This window comes from Balaenoptera ricei, chromosome 19 (genome assembly GCF_028023285.1).
Source record: "Balaenoptera ricei isolate mBalRic1 chromosome 19, mBalRic1.hap2, whole genome shotgun sequence".
NCBI classification, from domain to species: Eukaryota; Metazoa; Chordata; class Mammalia; order Artiodactyla; family Balaenopteridae; genus Balaenoptera; species Balaenoptera ricei.
In genome coordinates this window covers 63166033-63190954 of record NC_082657.1, presented here as the reverse complement: position 1 = coordinate 63190954, position 24922 = coordinate 63166033, and the positions used below count along the sequence as shown (strand labels likewise).

Below are 24922 nucleotides of genomic sequence, written 5' to 3'. Positions count from 1 at the left end.
CCCATCCATCCTCTCATCCATTCATCCATCCCTCCTTCCTTCCATCCATTCTTCCATCCATCCCCCATCCCATCATCCCCCATCCATCCATCCATCTCTCCTCCCAACCATCTCTCCTCCCATCCATCCATCCATCCTCTCATCCATTCATCCATCTATCTCCCATCCATTCCCCCACCTATCCCCCATCATACATCCTCTCATCTACCATTTATCGATCCTTTCTCCCATCCATCCATCCTTCCATCCTCCCATCCATCCATTTATCTTCCCATCCATTTGTTCCCCATCCATCCCCCCATCCCTTCATCCATCCATCCCTCCTGCCATCCATTCATCCATCCATTCATTCATTCATTCCTCCCATACCTCAACTCATCGTGTGAATTCCCAGGGTACAGCCACCTCTCGGAGCCTGAGGCTTTGTTCTGTGGGCAGGAGAGCATCCCAGCTTCGATAAGCAGTGTGGTGGAGCGCTGGGCAGGGCCTTCCCTGGATGGTGCGTGCTTTCAGCCCGCATTGGGCATGAAGCAGCACCCCGCTGCCAGGGCCAAGCAGCAACACAGATGTTTCCTGGATACATGAGCAACACTGAAGGTGGCCCCCCAGCCCGAGGGGGCCTTTCCTTCCTGCACTGGCTCTGCCCCCACTGCTCCACGCCCCAGGAAGGGGGCAAGACCAAGCGCAGGCAGGATGGGTGTACTATATACTCTGCCGATTCCTCGCTGTGCGACTGTGGGCAAGTCACTTCACCTCTCTGTGTCCATTTCCCAGTCTGTAAATTGGGGTCATGACAGTGCTGGACCACAGGGCTGTGGTGAGCAGTCAGTGGGACGGTGTAGGAGGGGTGTGCTGCATGAGCTCGCTGCTCACGGCCCCTTAAGACCCTGGGTGCGTGTCTTGGGCTGGTGGACACAGCCTGGCTCAGGGCTGATAGCCAGGGCTGAGTGGCCTTGACCGGTCTGCCCCCTCCCCATCCCCCACTCCAGGCCCGGCTGCGTGCGTGCCGGCCTCACCGCTGCCGTCTCCGCCTCCAGGTCACACTGGCCGCCTCCTCCGAGTCCTGCTGGGCTTCAGCCTCCTCTTCCTGGCAGCCCACCTCACCTTCCAGATATGCCTGCATACCATGCCCCACCTGGACCAGCTTCTGGGGCCGAGCTGTGAGTCACCGAAGGGCCAGGAAGGGGGTGCCTGGGGGCAGCAGGCCTGGGGGAGAGCCGACGGCCTCCTGAGCGACTGGAGAGCCTGGGGCGGGCTGGGGAGCCGCACGCTCCTCGGAAAGGTCAGCTCAGCCTCAGGGGCCGCCCTGCCTCACCCAGGCCTGGCCTGATACGGGCCGCCTCTGAGTGCCTGGCCACGGTTTACGTCCGGCCTAAAGGGCCCACCTCAAGTGCCCCGGTAATAGGTGGCCGTGGGGCTGGGCTGAGCACCGGCCCAGTGCTGGTCCCAGAGCCCAGTGTCCGGGCAGCCCCGGTCTTCTCAGGCCCCTGCCTCTCACATCTTCCTCCTGAGCCCTCTGGGGCAGAGAGACTTAGCCGGGGGGCGGGCCCTGGTGTGCCGCCCGCCCGCTGTCCTGCGCCCTTTCACCCCGAGGATGGAATCCCCAGCCGGCGCCCAGCCCTCCCACCTCCACTGACACTAGCGCCCCAGTGTTCAGATGACGGAACCCTGGGCTCCCATCCCCACTGCCCGGTGGGGTCTCCCACCTCCATGCCCTACTGGCTCGTGGCGGGCAGGGTGTCCCACCCCGCTTCCCATTTTCATTCCGTGAAGATCGTGCCCCTCCTGCAGTTTAGAAACTGGAGAGAAGTCCGGTGCCTCGAGGGCCCTCTGGTCCTGGCGGCTCTTAGACCAGCCCTCCCCACTCGGGCCCCCAAGGAGCAGCCGGCCTCGGCCGATGGGTCCGAGAGCCCGGCCCAGCCTCCCGGGCCACACAACGCCCAGCTGGGCCATGAAACCCATTCTGCCAGGCAGAACTAATGGGCTTTGATCTGCCCAGCTTTCCCCGGCTGGGCCTCAGTTACCCTACCGGCGGAGGCAGCGTTCTCAAGCACCCCCGGACACCAGGGGTTCCGTGGCTCTGGGGCTCCCGAGGCCCCCCCTGGCAACACGGAAGGGGTTTCTCAGCACCCACCCGCCTGACCCGGTTCCCCCGTGCCTCTCTCTGCAGGCAGCACCTGGGACACCATCTCCCGACACATAGGGGTCACGAGGTGAGTCCCCCAGCCTCCCTCGGGGATTTCCTGGGCCTCCAGCTCCCGGGGTGCCCCCACTGGCACCTGCCCCCCCTGAGCCGGCCACGGGCTCTCCCCGCCCTCCACAGGCTGGACCTGAAGGACGTGCCCAGCGCCATCCGCCTGGTGGCCCCCGACCTGGGTGTCCTGGCGGCCTCCTCCTTGTGCCTTGGCGTCTGCAGGCGCCGCACGCAGATGGCCCGGCGGAGCCAGCGCGCCCAGGAGCTGGTGAGGGATGGGGGCGCACCTGTGTCCCAGCCATCTGAGGACTATTTTACTTTCTCCTTCTTTCTCCCTCCCTATCTCTTTCTTTCTAAAAATGTGGACGTTTTAGTTGTAAAAGTCCGTATATGCCCATGATGGAGAGACAGCACGGAGGAGGTCAAGTGCACGTCCCCGTGGGGGGTTGCTGGCGATGCAGCGCGTGGTCCTAGCGTTGCGGGGACCCCAGGCAGCGTCTGCGCCTTTAGAGCTGCCCCTGGAAGAGGGTCTTCGGGGCCGCAGGGCAGTAGGGAGTCAGCGCTGTTGGAGGATGGTCTGCGCCAGCCGTCAGGGAGCACCTAGGGACCGATGGGTTAATGGACAGACCGACGGATGGACAGACGATGTTTGAGCAGACGTGCCCACGATGGGGGCGTCGGTGGGCTGTGTCAAGGCAGGGGCTGTGTCGGCTCAGAGGCCTGAAGCAGGGCCCTCTGCCAGAGTCCTCGGGGTCCCCCTGGGCTCTTCCCTCCGTGTCCTCTCCTGTCCCTGCACGAGGGCTCTGGTCTCGCGCCCAGTCTGGGCCCCTCACACTCGGCCTCAGCCTCTGTCCAGTAGGACCTGGTCTCCAGAGCTGGGCCGGGTCTGTGGCCATCCAGGGTCCCTGCCCGGGAGGCCCTGGGGGGCCACAGGCTCACGCCCTTAGCCCCAGTGTCCACTGGTCCAGCAGCTGATGTTTGCGGAAACGAGGGCCTCAGTCCCCAGGGAGGAGGGGACTTCCCACCGCAGGTCGAGGCGGGGCTCGGCCTACAGCTGACCTGCCCATCCCCCGAGTCCTGCAGGGCAAGGCTGGCACCCGCATTTCAGAGGGGGAGACGGGGGCCTGGAGGTGGAGTGGCTCTTCTGGGCACTTGTGGGGGTCAAGTGGGGCTGGGACCACCCTGCTGCGTGGGCACTGGCGGGCGGAGGGTCCAGGGAGGCCTCTGGTTTCCTCGTTAGCAGAGCCAGGCCTTCCCGGAACAGCTCCACCGGGAAGGGGCTGGCTTGTTCCCCACGCCCGGGGCGGGCAGGACGGCCCATCACCCCTCGGAGCACAGGGCTGTCCTGGCAGCCCCTGGGGGCTGGACTCTGGCCCCGGGGCGGCTGGTGTAGACAGACCTCAGAGCAAGGCCATGGGGGCCCATCACAGGCGCCCGGAGTTCAAGGCCAGAAGCATCCCCGGCGCCCCTGTGTGGACGCTGCCACCTGGCAGGGCCGCGGCACGCGTGGCTGCACACGATCTGTGTACACGCGCCCGTCCTGACTTGGCACACGTGGGTCCGTGCCTGCCCTGAGGGGGTCACTGGGGCTGCGGTGGGAGGTGCGTCCTGGGGGGCCGGCCGCGGCGGGGCTGGAGCCGGGCCTGGGTGGGCTGGACCGTGCGGGCGGCCCCCAGCAGCTGTCCTTCCGCCCAGCAGCTGCCTCTGCTCTTCCCACTCCCAGAAACGCTCCTTTTCCACGGCAGCTTTCCCAGGGCCGGGGCCAGGCCGTGGGCAGGGTTGGGCTCTGGCCTGGCTGCAGTGCCTTCCGGCAGCTGTGCCCCTGTCCCCCCGTTCCGGCACATAATGGGGGGACCCTGGGTACTGCTCTGGCCCCAGGGCTGGGCCTCTGCCCTGGCCTGTCCCCTCCGCTCCTTCCAGGCACGGCTCAGCGGCACCTCCCTGGAGCCTGCCCCGTGCCCCGCCCTCATCTGACAGGCAGGAAACAGAGAGGTCAGGGGGCTCACCAAGGCGCACAGGCGAGGCCCCTAACCCCCGACTCGAAGCCGGCGTGTGACCGGGGCGCCTGGCCCCTGAGCCCGTGCTCTCAGCCTGGACACCGAGGGCCACCTCCGCCACGGGGCAGGGCATAGGCACGGCGCCCATGTTACAGCTGGGGACACGGGGGCCGGGCGTCTGACAAAGAGTCTGTGTTCTTTCTGCCTCCCCCTGGCCTCCCTGGTTCCAGGAAACAGCTCTGTTCTGGGAACCCCTGAGGTGGGACCAGGGCAGCAGGCCCTGGTGGGTCTCTGTGCGCCGCAGGCAGTTGAGGCCGGGAAGGGCCGCCCAGGTGTGCATCTCACTCTCCAGAAGCCCCACCAGGCAGCAGAGCAGGAGCCGGCTGCACCCTGGGCGCTGTCCTCCCTGGCTGTGTGATTTGGGGTCCCCTCCGAGCCTCCGTCTCTGTACTTACGAGGAAGGTGCCGTGAGGCCAAGGATAGGGTATAGAGGTGCCCTGTAACTGTAGAGTGAGATGCACGCGTGGCTGTGCTGTGCGCCGCTTTTCTTTTTCCTAAAAATCCCCACGCGGGCCCTCTCAGGCCAAGGGCACTGGGGACAGATGCAGGAACCTGTGGGCCTGCCCTGTCCTCGGGGTCCCCTGGTGGGGGTGGGGAGTAAAGAGGCCCTTGAGGGGCTCCGGAGCACTGTGAGGTCAGCCTGCTCGGGTCAGTCATTCGAGCGCCAAGCCTTGGCAGGAGCGTGTCTTGCTGTCGCAGTGGGCCGCCTCCAGGGCTGTGAACCCGAGTGAGGCGGTGGGAAGACGGTGGGTGGAGCTGGGCCTGGACGGCAGCACGCGGCCACACTCAGGCTGGTGGCCCCGTGTCCTCGGAGGGCCCGCGGTGGGTGTGGGGAGAGGAGGGTGTGGGGCTGGAGGGGTGGCCCCCTCCCTCCCCTCCCTCTCCCCTCCCCCTCCCTCCCCTCCCTCTCCCCCTCCCCTCCCCTCCCCTCCCTCCCCCTCCCTCCCCCTCCCTCCCCACGCACCTGACTTCTGCCCGCCCCGTGACCTTAGCAGGACGATGATGATGGGGATGTGGACGCCAGCTCCCTGGTGGGGCTGCAGGAAGCCCCTGCACTGCCCCGCAAGCGGAAATTGTGGCTGGCCGCCCGGTTCCGGATCACAGCCCACTGGCTGCTGGTGGCCGCTGGGCGGACTCTGGCCGTAGTGCTGCTCGCGCTGGCAGGTACCCCCTGGGCAGGGAGCTGGGACCCCACCACTGGCGGTCACACCGGCAGGGGTCTCGGCAGCCAAGCTCCCCACTGACCCGCGAGACGGCGGTCAGGCTGCCCAGGCCAGGAGTGACCCTGTGTGCCTCTGCCTGGCCTGCAGGCATCGCCCACCCCTCAGCCTTCTCCAGTGTCTACTTCCTGCTCTTCCTGACCATCTGCACCTGGTGGGCCTGCCACTTTCCCATCAGCCCCCTGGGCTTCAGTGCACTCTGTGTCATGGTGGGCTGCTTTGGCACCGGCCATCTCCTCTGCCTCTACTGCTACCAGACGCCCCTCGCCCAGTCCATGCTCCCACCTGCCAGCATCTGGGCCAGGTGAGGGCTCGCCCATGGGGCCCCGGCCCTGCCCGCCTGGCACCCGTGACTTTCTCGCCGCAGTCAGTAACGCACCTTCTGTGGGCAGGGTGTTCGGTCTCAAGGACTTCGTGGCCCCTGCCAACTGCTCCAGCCCCAACGTGCTGGTCCTCAACACCAGCCACGACTGGCCCGTCTACGTGAGCCCCGGCATCTTGCTGCTTCTCTGCTACACCGTGACCTCGCTCCTGAAGCTCCGAGTGCGCCAGCCCGCGGACTGGGTCAGTGCCCAGGCCAGTGCCCTGTGTCCCCCGCACCCCTCGGGCCGGGGTGTGGGGCTGAGCTCTCCCCTCCGGTCTCCGCAGGGGAAGGAGGCGGCCGGGGACGACGAGGAGCGGGAGGTGGAGCTGACCGAGGTGGACCGGTGGCCCCAGGGCCAGGCCAGGGCTGCAGCCACCAAGGAGGAGGAGGCCACCCAGGTGAGGGGTCTGGACTGAGCGGTGGGGCTGCCGCCCCCCTGCCCCCAGGCTCGGCTCATGGGCCTTGGCTTGTCTGCAGCACACGATGCCCGTGCCCGTGCCGCCGGACCCTGAGGACAACTGCATCGTGCACGACCTCACGGGCCACAGCGCTGTCCAGCAGCGGCCCCGTGAGTATGACGCGGCCGCACGGCTGCTGCCCCCTGGTGGCCTCGCCCGGTCGGCCTGTCCCGCTGCGCACCTCTCTGGGGCTGCCCAGGGCGGGCGCGGTAGCTGTGGTGCTCGTGGAACCCGAGACCCTGCCGGGGTCTCCAGTCTCCCCCCTGCCTTCCAGTCCCCAGAGACCTTGACTGCTCTGCCTTGGGCTGCCTCTGCGGCCCTGGGAGCTGTGTAGACAGTGTCCCCAGGGCAGGGCTCTGTGGTGCTTTTTCCTTTTCCTTTTTTTTTGGTACTAAGCCTCGATTTCCATTTTTCAAAGCAGAGGATGAAGCCGCTGGCCTCAGGGGCTGGCATGGGGACATGGGTGCTCACAGAGCTGGAAGGGGATCAGGGCAGTCTCCTCCACCCCATCCCTTCAGAGTCTCGGAAACCAAGGCCCGGAGAGGGGCGAGGACTGGCCAGGGTCCCACAGCACATCGGGAACAGGGTCGGACAGGAGCCCGGGCCCTTTGCCCGTGTCTTCCGCCCCCAGTGCCCCGTGAGCCTGTGCCAGGCGTGGCCCCCCTCCACCTGGGCTGCGGCTCCAGCACGCTGTCTGCATTTTCGGGCCCAGTCGGGTGTGGGCAAGGGGCTCGGGCCTGTTGACGCTGGAGTTTCCCCAGCAGGGGTCTCGCCTCCCTGGTGACCCCTGCCCTCACCCCTCAGCACACCCCAGGCTGACTGGGCTTAAGGAGACGTCTCCGTTGCACGGCCTGGGCCACCTCATCATGGACCAGAGCTACGTCTGTGCCCTCATTGCCATGATGGTAAGGGCGCTGGCCCGGGCCACCCCTCGGGCTGGGGCTTCCCGCGGGCTCCCTCGCGACAGATGGTGTCCCGGTGCCTTGTCGCCAGAAGCAGTTGGGGCTGCGACCTGCTAGGCCAAGAGCAGCCCCGGCCAGCCCCCAGGCGCGTGTGTGAGTGCGCGCATACGTGCGGTGGGTGTGTGGGTGTGCCCGGGCCAGCGGGGCAGGTTGGCCTTCCTGTCGGAGCACCGCCCCGGCCCCGGGGGCCCACCGCCTCGTCAGCCTGGGGGAACGGGGTCTGGGCGCCGGGCCGGCTGTCCCACGCAGCCCTGCCCACGCCCCGGCCGTCCAGGTGTGGAGCATCACGTATCACAGCTGGCTGACCTTCGTGCTGCTGCTCTGGGCCTGTCTCATCTGGACCGTTCGCAGCCGCCACCAGACGGCCATGCTCTGCTCGCCGTTCCTCCTGCTCTACGGGCTGGCGCTCTGCAGCCTGCGCTACGTGTGGGCCATGGACCTGCAGCCCGAGCTGCCCACCGCCCTGGGCCCCGTCAGCCTGCGCCAGCTGGGGCTGGAGCACACCCGCTACCCCTGCCTGGACCTGGGCGCCATGGTGAGTCTGCTGCCGCCCCTTGAGCGCCTGTGAGGACGCCACGCTGCCCGTCGTCCAGCTCCCAGTGCCGTGGCGCTCTGGAGCCCGGGGCCCGTGTCTGGTTGTCACCAGGGTCACCCAGCCAGCCCGGAGTAGTTGCTCGAAGAGCGTTTGTTGACTGAACGGGTGATGACCTCGTGTTGCTGGGGGTGCCATCCCATGTGCCTGACATGGGCTCTGTGAGCATCGCACGCGGCCCCTGGGTCTCAGCGAGTGTCTGTGCCTTCGCCGTGTCCCCTTCTGGGACAGGCCATTGCACCCGGACGTCCGTGCTGCTGCCAGTCACGTGTTGGGGGCCTGTGGGTTAGTTATATCTCACTGTGCGAGCCCAGGAGCCTGCAAGTGTGCAAACACCTGTGACCCCGCGTTCATCTGCGGGTCTGTGTGCAAACGGGGTGGTGTGTGAGTGCAGGAGCTGCTGTGTGGGAGCGTGTGCGTCTGTGCGTGAACTCGTGCGCGCGTAGGAGAGGCTGAGCTTCTGCCAGCAGGGAGGCTGGCGCATGGGCGCCGGGCGGGCCGCCTTCCCGCTGCGGTCTCACCCCCGGCTCCCGTCTCCTCCGGCCGGGCCCGGCTTTGGGGTACCGGCCCCCACTCAGTGACACTGCCTCCGCCCCCCAGCTGCTGTGCACCCTGACCTTCTGGCTCCTGCTGCGCCAGTTTGTGAAGGAGAAGCTGCTGAAGAGGGCGCGGGACCCCGTGGCGCTGATGGAGGTCACCGTGGCCGCCACAGGTGAGCGGGCAGGGCGGCGGGGGAAGGGGGGGCGCGGGCGCGGCCCCTCCCCCACCCGCCTGGTCCTGAAGCCGCGCCCCCCTCGCCCCACCCTGCCCCGCCCGGCCCGCAGAGCCCGTGCGGACGCGGACGCTGCTGCGGAGCCTGGGGGAGCTGGTCAGGGGCGTGTACGCCAAGTACTGGGTCTACGTGTGCGCCGGCATGTTCGTCGTGGTCAGCTTCGCCGGCCGCCTTGTCGTGTACAAGATCGTCTACATGCTCCTCTTCCTGCTCTGCCTCACCCTCTTCCAGGTACCGGGGGCGGGGCGCGGGGGCACGGGGCGCGGGCGTGCAGGGCCGCGCGGGCTGACCTCACTGCGCCTGGCCGGCCGGCAGGTCTACTACAGCCTGTGGCGGAAGCTGCTCAAGGCGTTCTGGTGGCTGGTGGTGGCCTACACCATGCTGGTGCTGGTGGCTGTCTACACCTTCCAGTTCCAGGACTTCCCCGCCTACTGGCGCAACCTGACCGGCCTCACGGATGAGCAGTGAGTCTGGGGCGCGGTGGGGAGGGGGCTGCGGCTGGCGCGCTGCCGGTACTGACCCCCCCTCCCACACAGGCTGGGGGACCTGGGCCTGGAGCAGTTCAGCGTCTCCGAGCTCTTCTCCAGCATCCTGGTGCCTGGCTTCTTCCTGCTCGCCTGCATCCTGCAGCTGCACTACTTCCACAGGCCCTTCATGCAGCTCACCGACCCCGAGCACCGCCCGCCGCCCAGCGCCCGCACCCTGCGCCGGGCTCACAGGTGCGCCCGTCCTCCCTCCTGGGGCCTGGGGGTCTGCAGAGTGTCCCCTGAACCCGCACAGGGGAAGGCCGGTCTCGGGCGGGAACGGAGGCTGTACGGTGAGGGCGGGAGACCCGGAACAGGGTTGAGGCCTCGGCCGCTGCCTGCAGGTGCCGGGGCCTCAGGTACTGGATGTTTTCTCCGACCCGCGGGGATCACGACGTCAAGCCGGGCCCCACTCTCCCACCTAGTGGCTGCAGCACAGGGGTCCCAGCGCCGGGTGGGGGGTGGCAGGTGGGGCTTCTCTTGTCCCTGGGGAGGCAGGAATGGGAGGGGCTGCAGGACACCCCAGGAACGCGGGAGGGAAGGACACTTCGGGGCCCTGTCCCAGGCAGGACACGGTGAGCGGGACCCCCCTGCTGCAGCAAGAGGAAGAGGAGGCGGCACCCAGAGACGAGGGGCTGGGCGTGGCCGGCCCCCACCAGGCCATACAGGTCCCGGAGGGTAAGCTCAAGGTGCCCGGATCCTGAGCCCCGGAGCCCCGTCAGTACACGGGACGGAACGGCCCAGGCCACAGAGGCCCTGTCCCCTCCTCCTCACCGTCCCCCCAACCCCCCAGCCAGCAAGTGGGGCCTGGTGGCGGAGCGGCTACTGGACCTGGCCGCCGGCTTCTCGGACGTCCTCACCCGCTCGCAAGTGCTCACGCGGCGCCTGCTGGAGCTGCACGTCTTTAAGCTAGTGGCCCTGTACACCGTGTGGGTGGCCCTGGAGGAGGTGAGTGCGGGCACGCTCAGGCACCCTCGCTGGCCTCCCTGGAGCCGGTACCGGCGCGTGGCTGCGGATCGTGGGCCCGTGGGGAGGGCGCAGCTCTGCCGCCACCGCTCCGCAGCCACCGCCCGCCTGCCCACAGGTGTCGGTGCTGAACTTCCTGCTGGTCGTGCTCTGGGCCTTCGCCCTGCCCTACCCCCGCTTCCGGCCCATGGCCTCCTGCCTGGCCACCGTGTGGACCTGTGTCATCATCGTGTGCAAGATGCTGTACCAGCTGAAGGTCGTCAGCCCCCACGAGTACGCCAGCAACTGCACCGAGGTACGGCCGCTGCTCCGGCTCGGGTGGAGGGACGGACGCAGGGGACCTGTCCCTGGGGCCTGGGCTTCCCGCGGAGGACCCGCTCCCCAGGTCGAGACATCTGGGTTCAGAGATGTGTCCCGACCTGGCTGACTCCCTGACGGAAGCGCAGGTCCTGGTGTGAGGGGCACAGGGGCCCGACGTCCACTGGAGGGAAGTGCGGGGCTGCTCAGGGAAGCCCACCCATTGACTTCTCTTCACTCTCCCAGGCCCTGCTGGTGGCCTCCCTGTCACCGCCGAGGTGGCGGGGAGGCTGACAGCCCCCCGTGTCCCTGGTTGGGGACAGCCGTGCTGTGGCCCAGACCCGTTGGAGCTGTGGCTGCAGCCGGGGTGTCACACGGGGCTGGCGGTCCCTGGGGTCAGCGTCCGGTTCCTGGTGGGGAGCCGGTGCTGACGCCGCCCCTCCCCCAGCCCTTTCCCAACAGCACGAACCTGCAGAAGACGGAGATCCACGAGTCCTTGCTGTACCGGGGACCCATCGACCCTGCCAACTGGTTTGGGGTGCGGAAGGGCTTCCCGAACCTGGGCTACATCCAAGTGAGTGCGGGGCGGGTGGGCCAGGTGGGGTGGTGGAGCCCGGGGGTGGGCGGGGCCTGACTGCCCGCGCCCCCCAGAACCACCTGCAGATCCTGCTGCTGCTGGTGTTCGAGGCCGTGGTGTACCGGTGCCAGGACTACCACCGCCGCCGGCACCAGCTGGCCCCGCTGCCGGCCCAGGCCGTCTGCGCCGACGGCACCCGCCAGCAGCTGGACCGCGACCTGCCCAGCTGCCTCAAGTACTTCGTCAACTTCTTCTTCTACAAATTTGGGCTGGAGGTGAGGCGGCGTCGACCCTCGTCCCGTCCCTGGGCTGGGCGGGGCCACTGGGGGTCCTTGCCACCCTCTGTGGGGCCTTCTGCAATGGGCAGGCCCAGGGCGGGGGGAGGGGGGCGGCCACCGAGGGTGCCGGGTCCTCCAGCTGAGTTGGCCTTGCTTGGAGAGGGGCCTGCAGAGTGAGGGCAGGGGGCTGGGGCCCCGGCGGGAGACGGGCTGAGTCTCGACTCCGCCACGGAGCCCCTACCTTGGTTTCCCCCCAACCGTGGAAACGTGCCCAGCCTCTCTATCCGTCCAGGAGGGTGGCCTGGGCCATCGTGAGCCTGGGCCACTGCCCCTACCCTGGGCACAAGCACTACCGCCCGAGGCTGCCCAGAGGCAGAGCCAGGAGGGCCCCTCCCCCAGCTCACTGTGTCCCCATCCTGGTCACCTTGTCCCCCTGTGCCACCCCCAGATCTGCTTCCTGATGGCCGTGAACGTGATCGGGCAGCGCATGAACTTCATGGTCATCCTGCACGGCTGCTGGCTGGTGGCCATCCTCACCCGCCGGCGCCGTGAGGCCATCGCCCGCCTCTGGCCCAACTACTGCCTCTTCCTGGCGCTCTTCCTGCTCTACCAGTACCTGCTGTGCCTGGGCATCCCCCCCGCCCTGTGCATCGGTGAGCAGGGTGGCCTGCGGGCTGGGTGGGCGCGGGGTGAGTGGGGCGTGCGTGGCTGCACCCAACCTGGGCATCCCAGCCCCTGGAGCGGCCTCAGCCCCCTCCTTCCCGTGCATGGACTCTGTGGGCTGCAGCCGTGCTGACTCTGGGGGGCGTGCTGGCCCCCTCGCTGGTCTCCCCTAATCCTCTGCGTTCTTTTTGGCCAACGTTCTATTTTGAAAACTTTCAAACAACCAGAGAGGTTGGGAGAATAGTCCAAGGAGCAGCTGTACGCTCTTCCCAGGCAAATGGGAGTCTGTGTGGGCTCCGCGCTCAGTACACCCAGGGCGGGGACCCTCTGTGTTCAGGACGGTGACCATGCCCGGCCGTCCATCCCTGGATGATACCCCGGTCTGATGCGCCATCCATACTCAGCGGCCTCGTCCTCAGGGCCACGTCCCTGGTAGCTGTTGGCTTTGACCAGGAGCTGACGGGAGTGCTTGGCCGTCCTCTTCTCCCTTCGTCTTTGGTCAGGACTGTCCCAGCCTCTGTCTCTTGTGATCTTTCCAGAGTCAGGCCAGGGGGCTTACAGAAAGCCCTGAACTTGGATTTGTGGGTTGTGCCCCAGCGCTTAGACACCGGTGAATGCTTGGGCGGGAATGGTCCATGACGGGGAGTCAAGCGGCCATCAGGGCGTTGGGGGCCCCCAGCCCACCCTGTCAGGGGACCAGCGCTCTGCCCCGTGTGTCCACGTCTGCTGACTCTCCCTCCCGTTGGCGGGACTTCCTAAAATGGACATTTTCGATTTCTGTCTTTCCTGGTACGTTTGTTACTTGGCTTCTCGGCGAGAAGGAGCTTTGATTTCTCTCCCTCCCCGCTCTGTTTCCTGTTGTCTTGTCAGCGGGCGCAGGGTTCTGTCTGAACGCCGTGTAATCCATCCTGTGTTCCCGTTCCCGTTCCCGTTCAGAGCGTCTCAGAGGTGCCCGTGGCGCCCCTCCAGGCAGGCACTTCGATGTCCTCATCAGTATTTTTGGAAGTCAGGCCCCTGCCCCGTGAAAGGTCCCTTTTGGGTTACAGTCTGTGAGTTTTGGCTGAAGAGTAGCAGAAGCAGAGCAGAGTTCCTAAACGTCCTTCACCCAGTTTCCCCGATGGGAACGTCAGCCTCTGAAGCGACCCAGCACAGCACCCGAAGCTAAGAACCAAAATGGGTGCCAGGCCACCAACCACGGCCGGAACCACGGGCCCGCATGGCTGTCCCCAGGGGCCCCCACGCAGACCCCTTGGGCCGGCTCCTTGGGCTCCTTTGTCTTTCATCACCTTGAGACTGTGGGGAACACGAAGTGGTCGTTTGTAGAACACCCCTCAACCCAGCACCGACGGGTGTTTCTCCCTTAGACCAGGTTACGCACTTTTGGCAAGAAAACCACAGCCGTGACTTGCCCGTCTCGGTGCGTCAGGTTGGGGCTGGTGTGTCTCATCGTGGTGACACCCCTTTTCCGCCAGTCTCGCCGGTGCTTGTCACTGTTGCGTGTTCACTTGCAGGGCGAGCTTAGGACCCGGCAGGAGTCTTGTTTCCGTGTGAACTCGCGCCCACTGTCTTTAGCGCGCCCGGTGGATCTGCCCGCGGGGGCTGTTTGGTTCTCTGACGGTGACTTTCTGTCTCCTGTGGCGATTGATCGGCATCATCTGTAAAGAAGAGCTGTTCCTTCTCCCCGCTGATCTGTCCAGTTGTTTACTCATGTGTAGAGACTCTGGGCCTTTATTCCCAGGCTTCTGCTGCACGCCTGTCGCTGGTGCTCTGTGTTCACACGTCCCAGCGTTGGCCCTGGGATACGTCCTCACTCTTGGCCCCACCAGGCGCTGCTGCCTCGGGACCCCCCCCTGCCTCCATCCCCAGGAAGTCGGCCCCCGCCCCACGGAGCCTGGTTCCTTTCACTGGAGGGTGAAATTCAGAAACCAAGACCTTGGCCCTGGGTGTGCGCGTTGCTACGCGGTGTCACTGCTCCTCCTTCGTCTTGGTGGACAGTGTCTTTCTTCTGTCAAGACACCGTTTGCAAAGCTACTTAGGGCAGCTCCTTTCTTCCCGGCCCCTCCCGGGAGGTGCGTCACACACACGCTGTCCCATTAGGTCCCCTGTCAGTCTGCGCTCCGTCCTGGGCTCCCCCAACCATGTAGTAGAATTCACTCTGTGGTGCTGACCAGCACGTAGAGCTGGTCCGTCCCCAGGTCCCTGCCCCCGACCCACCCCCAGCGACCACCGTGGTCTCCATCCCTATGGTTTGCCTTTGGATGGTGTAACCTAGGGGTCTGGCTTCTCTCATGAGATGCAGTTAAGGTGCGTCGGGCTGTGGCCTGGATGACGCTTTGCTCACGTTCCTTGCTGGGCAGTTTTCCTCGGGTTGGATGCGCCAGAGTTGGCTTGACCTTTCCCCCCGTGGATGGCACTGGGCCGTTTCCAGGTCTGGGATGTCGGGGATAAGGGGCTGTGGACGTTCGTTCGTTTGGTGGTGCACAGGTGTTTGTGTGGCCGTGGTTTTCATTTCTCTGGGATGAGCACCCAGGGTGGTCCCGCCCCTTCACCTCCACGCCAGCACTTGGCATCCACATGGTTTCATTTTAGCCATTCTGACAGGTGCGCAATGAAGCCTCATTCGGGTCCACGCCGACCGTGGCCCACACACGGGGCCGTGCCCGCCCACCTGCCCATGTACCCCCTCCCCAGCCACTGGCGCCTGGGCACACGTCCGTGAGAACTGGGCTGTCTGGTCCTGTGCGCTCCGGAGACTGCGGGTGGGAGTGGGTGCCCGAGCGACTCCCGGGGACGCTGGGGACGGGCTAGGATGGTGGGTGACGGGCACCCTCTTCCCACAGACTACCCGTGGCGCTGGAGCCGGGCTGTCCCCGTGAACTCTGCCCTGATCCGGTGGCTCTACCTGCCTGACTTCTTCAGTGCCCCCAATGCCACCAACCTCATCAGTGAGTCCCCCGGGGCCCCTCGTGCACACGCGGCACTGCTGGCCGTGCGGGAAGCCGTGCGGGTTCCCGCGGGGTAGGTGGCAGGCGGGCGCCGACCCTCCTCTCCGGCCAGTGAGGGCTGCATCATCCAGGCCTTGCCGGCTGGTCCAGTCCTGCAGTTCCCCGCGGGGGCGTGTGTTCCGTGAGCGTGCCTGGTCCCACGGGCCCACCTCACGTGCGCACTTCCTGCCACACGGTGTGGGCGCAGGTGTGCGTGCAAGTGTGGACACAGGTGGGCATGGGTGTGCACACAAGTGTGGATGTGGGGGAGGACACAGGTGTGCACAGACTGATGCCACGTGGTGTGCAGTCAGGCTCCCGTGGGCGTTTCCTGACACCCGTGTGGTGCCTGTAGACCCCCATGTGTACACATGCAGAACGTGTACACAGGCGTGTTCCCCAGCACCCACGTGCACATCCACGCTGTGTGTAGGTGCCGGCGTGAACACGCGTGCACGCTTCTGCCCAGCCCCTGTGCCCCCCAGGGCCTGGGGGATGAGAGCAGCCGGGCAGGACGTGCCCTGTGCAGCCAGCGCTTCCCGGGGCGCGGCGCGGCAGTGGCCTCCTGTGTGCCCACAGGTGACGTCCTCCTGCTGCTCTGCGCCGCCCAGCAGTGGCAGGTGTTCTTGGCCGAGCGCACGGAGGAGTGGCAGCTCATGGCAGGCGTTAACACTGACCGCCTGGAGCCGCTGCAGGGGGAGCCCAACCCCGTGCCCAACTTCATCCACTGCAGGTGGGCGTCGCAGAGGCCGCGGGGCTCCCGGGGTCGACAGACGCGCCTGGGCTCAAGCGGGACTGAGCCAGGACGCGCGCTGCCAGGGGTGTCGCCGTGGCCGGGGCGAGGGGCGGATGCCGACCCCGCAGCAGAGGGGCCGCCCGGGAGTTCCTCTGGTCCCGGGCTGCGGCGGAGGCGGCGGTGACCAGGGCCCAGAGTGACGCTCCGCCCGGCAGGTCCTACCTCGACACGCTGAAGGTGGCTGTCTTCCGCTACCTCTTCTGGCTGGTGCTGGTGGTGGTGTTCGTCACGGGCGCCACGCGCGTCAGCATCTTCGGGCTGGGCTACCTGCTGGCCTGCTTCTACCTGCTGCTGTTTGGCACCAGCCTGCAGCAGAAGGACACGCGCGCCCGCCTCGTGCTGTGGGACTGCCTCATTCTCTACAACGTCACCGTCATCGTCTCCAAGAACATGCTCTCGGTGAGCCCGGCCCCCGGCCCCCAGCCCCCAGCCCCCGCCCGGGGCGCCCAGGCTGAGCCCCTCCTCCCGCCCTCAGCTGCTGTCCTGCGTCTTCGTGGAGCAGATGCAGAGCAGCTTCTGCTGGGTCATCCAGCTCTTCAGCCTCGTGTGCACGGTCAAAGGCTACTACAACCGTGAGTGGGCGAGGCAGGCGGCCGGGGCCCCAAGGCGCGTGGGGACGCACGCGGCTTCCAGGACCCTGACCTGGCTGGTGTCCATCCGCAGCCAAGGAGATGCTGGGCCGCGACCAGGACTGCCTGCTGCCGGTGGAGGAGGCGGGCGTCCTGTGGGACAGCGTCTGCTTCCTGTTCCTGCTGCTGCAGCGCCGCGTCTTCCTCAGCTACTACTTCTTGCACGTCCGGGCCGAGCTCCGTGCCACTGCCCTGCAGGCCTCCAGGTGGGCCCCCCCGCTGCGCCCCGGGCCGGCCCTCCGTGACGTGACCAGTCCCCTAGAGGGAGAACCAAGGAGACAGACCCGCTAGGACCTTCTCCATACCCCGGTGGTACCTGGCCTCGGCCTGGGCTCTGGCACCAGCTGGCGCTTCGGGCCGGTTGTGGCCACCGCGCTGGCCCGAGGGTGCGTCCCCGCACTTCAGCTGTTGGGCCAGCGGCTCTCCCATCCCCCCCCCCCCCCCCCCCCCCGCATCTTCTACCCCGTAAGACTGGAGGCTGCGGGAGGGTCTCTCTCTCACAGAAGCAGCACTCGACAAGGCAGGGGTCAAGCTCGGTGGGCTGGGCCCCTGCTGCTGTGAGCGGGCAGGACCTGGGATGCCTGGCTGAGCCGGAGCTGATGCCCCACCCCCCTCGCTGCCCCACAGGGGCTTTGCCCTCTACAACGCTGCCAACCTCAAGACCATCGAGCTCCACCGCAGGGCGGAGGAGAAGTCGCTGGCCCAGCTGAAAAGACAGTAGGTGCCGTGTGGGTGGGGCCACGGGCTCTCTGGCCCCGCCCTGCCCGGCACTGAGCCGCCTCCCGCCCTGCAGGATGGAGCGCATCCGGGCCAAGCAGGAGAAGCACAGGCAGGGCCGGGCCGGCCGTGGCCACCTTCAGGGCTCCCTGGACCCCAGCCAGGAGCCAGGTGAGTGTGGACGGAGCCTCAGCAGGCCCTGCGTCCCCGTGCGTCCATGCCCGCTGGAGCCTGCCTGTGTCTGTGCCGTGTGACATCCCACGGGGCTTCCGGCCCGACTACCCTGTGCTGCTTGGTCACTCTCTGTCCCCACAGGCCACGTGGCCGGCCCCTGACTCTCCGTCTGCACTTGTGGTTTGTCCTCTCCCCCTCCCATGGCACCACACGTGGCCCCTTCGTTGCCCTGGGGGCTCCCCGCTGGCTCACGCTCACCCCGCCTCTCCACAGGGCCCGGCAGTCCAGGGGGCTCCTCCTCGCCACGGCCACAGTGGTGGCGGCCCTGGCTGGACCACGCCACAGGTAGTGCCCCCACCTGGCCCGCCCTGGCCGCCCTCTCAGAGCTGCTGCGCGCCAGGCAGGCCTCCCCCACCCTGGCCGCTGTCTCCCCCCGGGGACAGAGGGAGCGCGCCCTGCGCCGACCTGGCCAGCGCCCCCCAGGAGCCGTGTGTGCGGGCTCTCAGGCCTCGTGCTGCGTCCCGCTGTCGTCGGGCCGTGTCCCCGACAACAGGCCCTGTTTGCCTCCTGCTTCCTAACGCTCGGGCTCGGAAGTCTGGATCCTGGCTGCTGGTCGGCACCGTCCCTGCCTTCCCCGCCCTGCCCCCACGCGTTCCTCTCACGCAGTCTGGTCTCGTCCCACCGCTCCCGCCTGTGTCCCGTGCACGTGCCACAGGCCCCCAGCCCCTGCGGCCATCCCTCGGGGGAGGGTGGCGTGCAGGCCTTGGCCCAGGGTCACAGGCTGCTGAGGGAACCCGGCGTGGCCAGGCTGTCACTGGACCTACCCCAAACCGAGGAGATGGACACGAGGGTCCGGGGGAGGAGGGGGGAGGGGCAGAGCCCAGCCGTGGGGGCGGCCAGCTCTCAGTGACCCCTGCCCACAGTCGTCCACTCCGGGGACTACTTCCTGTTCGAGTCCGACAGCGAGGAGGAGGAGGAGGCCCAGCCTGAGGACCCCCGGCCGTCAGCACAGAGTGCCTTCCAGGTGAGTGCCTGGGCTGGCTAGGGCCGCACGAGGAGGACGGACGCCCCCAAGGCCTCGGGAGCCTACCCGGCCCCATCCCCATCTCCTGCGCCCACAAGTCGAGTGGGAGAGCAGGCTCTGGGGGTGCAGGTCACAGGCAGCTGTGTGTCCCTCCGATCACCCAGGCCTGTGGTGGCCACTGGAGCCTGGAGACGGGCTCAGAGTGTGCTGGACACACGTTCTCCTGTGCATCTTTGGGCCCCTGGCTCTCAGCACGGGGCCTGGCGCTGACAAGCAGGACACGCTGGGTGGGCTGCACGCACCGCCCGGTCCTCCCCCCACAGTTCCATGGCCCATTTCCTGCCCGGGCTCAGGGAGCTGACGGCCCCCAGCTCAGCCTCCTGACCCCAGGCCCCTCGGCTAATGGGATCAGAAGGTCAGGGGAGGCCGAGTGCTAAGCCAGGGCCCTGGCCTGCAGATGGCGTACCAGGTGTGGGTGACCAACGCCCAGACGGTGCTGCACCAGCAGCGGCGGGAGCGGGCAGAGCAGCTGCCCACAGGTCAGTCCGGCTGCCGGCGGGTTGCAGGGAGGTGGGGCTGCAAGGTGCTGACCGGCACCCCTGTGCCCAGGAGGCGACCCAGGCCAGGAGGCAGAGCTGGCGGAGGGCTTGGAGGATGAGGTGGCCGGTGAGTTGGCCCGAGGGCTAGGGGCCGGGGGGCTGGCGGTCTCCCAGTAGGCGTCCCTCCAGCGCCCTCCTGCCCCGCCCCCGCCGCAGGCCGCAGCCACGCGATGCAGCGCGCGCTGAACGCCATGCAGCTCCTGTGGGTGCTGGGCCAGGCGCTGGTGGACGGGCTGGCGCGCTGGCTGCACGACTGCACGCGGCACCACCGCGCCACGAGCGACGTGCTGCGCGCGGAACGCTACCTGCTCACGCAGGAGCTGCTGCGGGTGAGTGGGCCGCCCCGCCCCGCCCCGCCCCGCCCCCTGCACTCCACGCCACGCCCACTTGCCCACCGCGGCTGCCCTGAGCCCCTCGCCACCCTGCAGGGCGGAGAGGTGCGGCGGGACGTGCTGGACCAGCTGTACGCCAGCGAAGCTGAAATGATCCGTGATGCGCTGAGCACACCATCGAGGTAGGAGAGGGGTCTGGGGGCTCAGGCCGGAGCGGGGACCCACCCCGCCGGCCTGGCTTTGGCCCAGAGTGAGGTCCAGCCCCGGCACCTGGGCTGCTGCACAGGGGCAGGCAGCCGGCTGGGCGCTCATCCACCAGAGACCCCGAAGCCCTCCAGGCCCGCCCCAGAGCCCGAGGGGAGCGCAGGCCACCTTGTGCCCCTGCCCTCCTGCAGCGGGCTGGGGGCGGAGGAGCCACTGAGCAGCGTGACCGAGGACATCAGCAGCCCCCTGAGCACCAGCTACAACACCCACAGCAGCAGCGAGGAGATGGTCACCGAGCCCGGGGCTTCGCTGCACCGCTCCCAGGAGCTTCCCGCCGGCGGCCGCGCCAGAATGCGCACAGCCAGCGAGCTGCTCCTGGACAGGTGCGCGGGGAGGGGTGTACGGCGGGCGGGCCGGTGGGCCCAGGCCTGCCTGGTGGCCGCAAAGGCTCTGAGCCTGGTCCCCCCGCAGGTGCCTGCACATCCCGGAGCTGGAGGAGGCTGAGCGGTTCGCGGCAGGACAGGGCCGCGCGCTGCGGCTGCTGGAGGCCGTGTACCAGTGCGTGGCCGCCCACTCGGAGCTGCTCTGCTACTTCGTCATCATCCTCAACCACATGGTCACCGCTTCGACCGCCTCCCTGGTGCTGCCCGTGCTGGTCTTCCTGTGGGCCACGCTGTCCATCCCACGGCCCAGCAAGCGCTTCTGGATGACAGCCATTGTTTTCACCGAGGTGGGCATCGCCGGGCTGGCAGTGGGGGCGCGGGTCGGGGGCTGGCGCCCCGCTGACCCCTCTCCCTTGCAGGTCACAGTGGTCGCCAAGTACCTGTTCCAGTTTGGCTTCTTCCCCTGGAACAGCCACGCCGTGCTGCGGCGCTACGAAAACAAGCCCTACTTCCCGCCACGCATCCTGGGCCTGGAGAAGAGCGACAGCTACGTCAAGTACGACCTGCTGCAGCTCATGGTGCTCTTCTTCCACCGCGCCCAGCTGCTGGTGAGCGCACGTGCCCCGCCGCGGGGCAGCCGCCTCTCACGCACACAGCGCGCACTGTCGCACACATGCACGCACACACGCCCAGCCATCTTGCTCCAAGAGGCAGGCTGGACGCCGCGACGCCCAGCGTGGGCCTGGCCACCTCGCCCGCTCTGTGTGCTGCCCAATGCGGCCACGCCGGCCTCCTCACCAGCCCCCCACCTCTCTCCACAGTGCTACGGCCTCTGGGACCACGACGAGGACCCTCTCTCGAAGGAGAGTGACAGGGGTGGTGGGAAGGACAAGGGGGCTGAGGAGGAGCCGGCCCTGCTGGGACCCCACGGGGAGCCAGGGGCGGCCAGGGCCCCCACTGAGGACGACATCCCGGTGGAAGCAAAGGACGCGCCCCCAGAGCCCCGTGACGAGAGGCGCATCAGCCTGCATCTCAGGAGGAGGAGGAAGGAGAGCACAGAACCCAGAGGACGGGCAGCCACTGGTACGAGGGCCTGGCCACGCACAGCCGTCGCGGCCCACCCAGTGGAGCCACTGCCCCAGCCGCGTCCCTCGGTGGGGGGGGGGGGGGGGGTCTCCCTGCACTCGGTCTGGTCTGTGAGGTGGGGCAATGGCAGCCCCTGGGGGTCTCGGGACGGTCAGGAGTCTGAGCTGGGCCCAGCCCCCGTGCCGTAGGCTCTCTCAGCAGCGGCTGCTCCCCCACAGAAGGTGAGGACGGCAAGGAGGTGGGAGCGGAGGCGGCGGCGGCTGCAGAGATTGAGAAGAGGCGGAGCCGCCCCCTCGAAAGAGTGAGGGCCCTGGGGCTCCGGCTGCAGAGCTTCTGCCTGTCTCTGTGAGTGACCCGGCCGGGAGCGCCCAGGCCAGGGTGGGTGGGAGGAGCGGGGCCTGGACTGAGGCGGCTCGCCTGCAGGGCCCGGAGCACGTACTGGCCGGTGCGGCGCTTCTTCCACGACATCCTGCACACTCAGTACCGGGCGGCCACCGACGTCTACGCCCTCATGTTCCTGGCCGACGTCGTCGACTTCGTCATCATCATCTTCGGATTCTGGGCCTTTGGGGTGAGTCGGGTCTCCGGGCCCGCAGGAGCACAGGGCCCCACAGCTGCGGCCGCGCCCCTGACCTCTGCTCCCCCGCCACAGAAGCACTCGGCGGCCACAGACATCACGTCCTCCCTGTCGGACGACCAGGTGCCGGAGGCCTTCCTGGTCATGTTGCTGATCCAGTTCGGCACCATGGTCGTGGACCGTGCCCTCTACCTGCGCAAGGCCGTGCTGGGCAAGCTGGCCTTCCAGGTCGTCCTGGTGCTGGCCGTGCACCTCTGGATGTTCTTCATCCTGCCTGCCGTCACCGAGCGGTAGGTGCCGGGGCTCACGTTCCTGCTGGTGCCCGGCAGAAGCAGGGTTGCGTCGGGGACCTTGGAGCTCCGGCCTCGAGACAGGCACCCTGACCTGGCTTCGTGTCCCGTCCAGGATGTTCAGCCAGAACGTGGTGGCCCAGCTGTGGTACTTCGTCAAATGCATCTACTTCGCCCTGTCTGCCTACCAGATCCGCTGCGGCTACCCCACCCGCATCCTCGGCAACTTCCTCACCAAGAAGTACAACCACCTGAACCTCTTCCTCTTCCAGGGGTGAGTGTGGCTGGCCTGGGCACCTGCGGCAGGGCTGCCCTCCCCGCCGGCCCGCGTGACGGTGCCCTGGCCTCCGGCAGGTTCCGGCTGGTGCCGTTCCTGGTGGAGCTGCGGGCTGTGATGGACTGGGTGTGGACGGACACCACGCTGTCCCTGTCCAACTGGATGTGCGTGGAGGACATCTATGCCAACATCTTCATCATCAAGTGCAGCCGAGAGACAGAAAAGGTGCCCGGGCCCCGAGGCGGGGGTAGCAGGGGACACTGGTCACTCCCCACTGGGGTCCCTCCTGGGGTTCACAGCCCACGAAACGTGAGAGAGCATCGTCCTAAAAACTTCCTGGAGGCCAGAAGGGGCTTCTTCGAGGGGACAGTGAATGTGGCCGTGTTGGGGTGGCCAGCCACAGAGGGGCCTGAGCAGACGCCGGGCAGGAGAGGCCTGGCTTCTCGGGCCCTGGTTCACTAGCACGGGTCATGGTGTGGGCACTAAGACGTTAACTGGGTTTCTGTGGGGTTTTTAGCAGTTTTATTGATAAAATTCACACACCTCCAGTTTGGTGGTTTCTAGTCTGTTCAGACTTATGCAACTGTCAGCACAATTTAAGACGGTGCTCATCGTCCAGACCGAAGCCCTGCTCCCACTAGCACTCAACCCCCAGCCCCCATCCATCTTCTTACACGGATGTGCCTGTTCCTATCGTGCCACTTACGTGGAACCACGGGACACGTGGCCTCCCGTGACTGGCTTCTCTCAGCACGACGTGGCCCAGGTTTATCCACGCAGCCATGTCACGGTTTCATTTCTTCTCGGGGCTGAGTAGTAGTCCACCGTAATAAGCCTTCTGGGTGTCCTAAAAAACGCCCCCACGGCCATTCACGTCCAGAACTGCGGCCACAGGCCCGCTTTTCTCCTGGTGCACACCTAGGAGTGGAACTCAGCACCTCTGGGGGCTCCAGGCTCCCCTTCCGAGGAGCCGCGTAGGTGTTGCCAGTGGGGGGCGCCATCCTGCCTGCCCACTTGTTACTGTCTGATCTCACCGGTCCTGGCAGGGGTGAGGCGGTCTCTCACCGCGGTTCTTTCATTTCCTGGTGACTAATAATGTCAAGCATCTTTTCCTGTGCTTGTCGGTCACTCGTGTATCACCTTTGGAGACACGTCCGTTCACATTTTTTGCCGGCTTTTACTTGGGTGGTTTTCTATCGTTGTGAGAGTTCTTTGTGTATTCCGAACACTAGATCCTTCTCAGGGAGATTTGCCCCGAAGGCTTTTACCGTTTTAGGTCTTAGGTTCGAGTTCACTTTTGCCGAGGGTTTAAGGGCCCAACGTGACTCTTCGGCATGTGGGCGTCCAGCCACCCCTCTGCAGAGTCGCAAAGGAAGGGTCTGTTTCCGGCTCTGGGCTCTACTCCTCAGTCCCCACTGTCTTCACTGCCACGGCTTCAATGCTCAGTCAAGGCTCGACTTCGTGGGGGCCACACGGGAGCCTGAGAGCACGGCGCCCGCCGCCACAGAGCAGGGAGGCAGGCTGCTCAGGGCACGGCGCAGAGGTGCTCCGGGTGACCTGTGTGCCCCGTGTCCCCCACCCCCAGCGATACCCACAGCCCAAGGGGCAGAAGAAGAAGAAGATCGTCAAGTACGGCATGGGCGGCCTCATCATCCTGTTCCTCGTGGCCATCATCTGGTTCCCGCTGCTCTTCATGTCCCTCGTGCGGTCTGTGGTCGGCGTCGTCAACCAGCCCACTGACGTCACCGTCACCCTCAAGCTGGGTGGCTACGAGGTGAGCAGCCCCCTGCCTGGGAGGCGAGCTCGCCCTCCCGTGGCTGCTGGTGGCCTGGGGCGGGGGAGCTCCCCTAGCGCCACGTCACCGTGTCCCCACCGCCAGCCCCTGTTCACCATGAGCGCCCAGCAGCCGTCCATCGTGCCCTTCACGCACCAGGCCTACGAGGAGCTGTCCAAGCAGTTTGACCCTCACCCGGTGAGTGCCTCCCCAAACGCAGACGCCGGGATGGGAGGGGGCCTGGCTGCGCCCCGCTGAGGTGCCGCCCTCCACCCAGCTGGCCATGCAGTTCATCAGCCAGTACGGCCCCGAGGACATCGTCACGGCGCAGATCGAGGGGAGCTCCGGGGCGCTTTGGCGCATCAGCCCGCCAAGCCGGGCGCAGATGAAACGGGAGCTGTATAACGGCACCGCTGACATCACCCTGCGCTTCACCTGGAACTTCCAGAGGTGCGTCCCGGGAGAGGAGGGGCCGGGCTGGTGGGGAGCACGCCCGTGGGGGGTCACACCGCGTGCTGTCGTAGGGACCTGGCCAAGGGCGGCACGGTGGAGTACACCAACGAGAAGCACACCCTGGGCCTGGCCCCCAACAGCACCGCCCGGAGGCAGCTGGCCAGCCTGCTGGAGGGCACCTCGGACCAGTCCGTGTGAGTGGGGCCTGGGGGCCGGGGGGGCTGCGGGAGGGCTGGGCTGGGCCTGACCTGCCGGCCTCCTCCCCGCAGGGTCATCCCCCACCTCTTCCCCAAGTACATCCGTGCCCCCAACGGGCCTGAAGCCAACCCTGTGAAGCAGCTGCAGCCCAGTGAGTGGGGCGGGGGTGCCGGGGCGGGGGTGCCGGGGCGGGGGCGCCGGCCGTGGCCTCGGCGCCGGCCTGACGCCTCCTGGTTCCGACCCAGACGAGGAGGCCGATTACCTCGGCGTGCGCGTCCAGCTGCGCAGGGAGCGAGTGGGCTCGGGGGCAGCCGGCCTCCTCGAGTGGTGGGTCATCGAGCTGCAGGACTGCCAGGCTGACTGCAACCTGCTGCCCATGGTCATCTTCAGTGACAAGGTCAGCCCGCCCAGCCTGGGCTTCCTGGCCGGCTACGGGTGAGTGCGGCGGGGCCAGGGCGTGGGGTTGGGGTGCGGGCCGGGCCGTAGCCCCGACACGCACTC

At 67.2% G+C, this 24922-nt stretch overlaps 1 protein-coding gene across 4 annotated transcripts in view; it reads left to right on the top strand.

The window, feature by feature from the left end:
- PIEZO1 (piezo type mechanosensitive ion channel component 1) overlaps positions 1–24922 on the top strand; it is a 30823-nt gene that overhangs the window by 5439 nt on the left and 462 nt on the right. Inside the window, exons 3-50 of one of the 4 annotated variants that reach the window (XM_059903706.1) lie at positions 1038–1160; positions 2171–2213; positions 2324–2462; positions 5247–5415; positions 5562–5775; positions 5864–6035; positions 6120–6233; positions 6313–6403; positions 7098–7198; positions 7530–7790; positions 8448–8559; positions 8672–8850; positions 8935–9083; positions 9156–9338; positions 9709–9821; positions 9937–10091; positions 10228–10404; positions 10855–10980; positions 11058–11258; positions 11710–11914; positions 14765–14869; positions 15488–15641; positions 15860–16103; positions 16180–16276; positions 16368–16539; positions 16961–17050; positions 17127–17221; positions 17498–17569; positions 18148–18248; positions 18706–18787; positions 18858–18914; positions 19004–19176; positions 19276–19361; positions 19575–19766; positions 19855–20113; positions 20186–20374; positions 20588–20849; positions 21071–21197; positions 21276–21423; positions 21505–21719; positions 21835–21993; positions 22074–22221; positions 23582–23770; positions 23876–23968; positions 24048–24220; positions 24295–24417; positions 24493–24572; positions 24667–24856. In XM_059903706.1, the coding sequence (XP_059759689.1) occupies positions 1038–1160; positions 2171–2213; positions 2324–2462; positions 5247–5415; positions 5562–5775; positions 5864–6035; positions 6120–6233; positions 6313–6403; positions 7098–7198; positions 7530–7790; positions 8448–8559; positions 8672–8850; positions 8935–9083; positions 9156–9338; positions 9709–9821; positions 9937–10091; positions 10228–10404; positions 10855–10980; positions 11058–11258; positions 11710–11914; positions 14765–14869; positions 15488–15641; positions 15860–16103; positions 16180–16276; positions 16368–16539; positions 16961–17050; positions 17127–17221; positions 17498–17569; positions 18148–18248; positions 18706–18787; positions 18858–18914; positions 19004–19176; positions 19276–19361; positions 19575–19766; positions 19855–20113; positions 20186–20374; positions 20588–20849; positions 21071–21197; positions 21276–21423; positions 21505–21719; positions 21835–21993; positions 22074–22221; positions 23582–23770; positions 23876–23968; positions 24048–24220; positions 24295–24417; positions 24493–24572; positions 24667–24856 (7102 nt within the window). Of the gene's footprint in view, positions 1–1037; positions 1161–2170; positions 2214–2323; positions 2463–5243; positions 5416–5561; positions 5776–5863; positions 6036–6119; positions 6234–6312; positions 6404–7097; positions 7199–7529; positions 7791–8447; positions 8560–8671; positions 8851–8934; positions 9084–9155; positions 9339–9708; positions 9822–9936; positions 10092–10227; positions 10405–10854; positions 10981–11057; positions 11259–11709; positions 11915–14764; positions 14870–15487; positions 15642–15859; positions 16104–16179; positions 16277–16367; positions 16540–16960; positions 17051–17126; positions 17222–17497; positions 17570–18147; positions 18249–18705; positions 18788–18857; positions 18915–19003; positions 19177–19275; positions 19362–19574; positions 19767–19854; positions 20114–20185; positions 20375–20587; positions 20850–21070; positions 21198–21275; positions 21424–21504; positions 21720–21834; positions 21994–22073; positions 22222–23581; positions 23771–23875; positions 23969–24047; positions 24221–24294; positions 24418–24492; positions 24573–24666; positions 24857–24922 lie in introns of all 4 variants that reach the window. The other 3 variants (XM_059903704.1, XM_059903703.1, XM_059903705.1) reach the window with 3 other exon arrangements.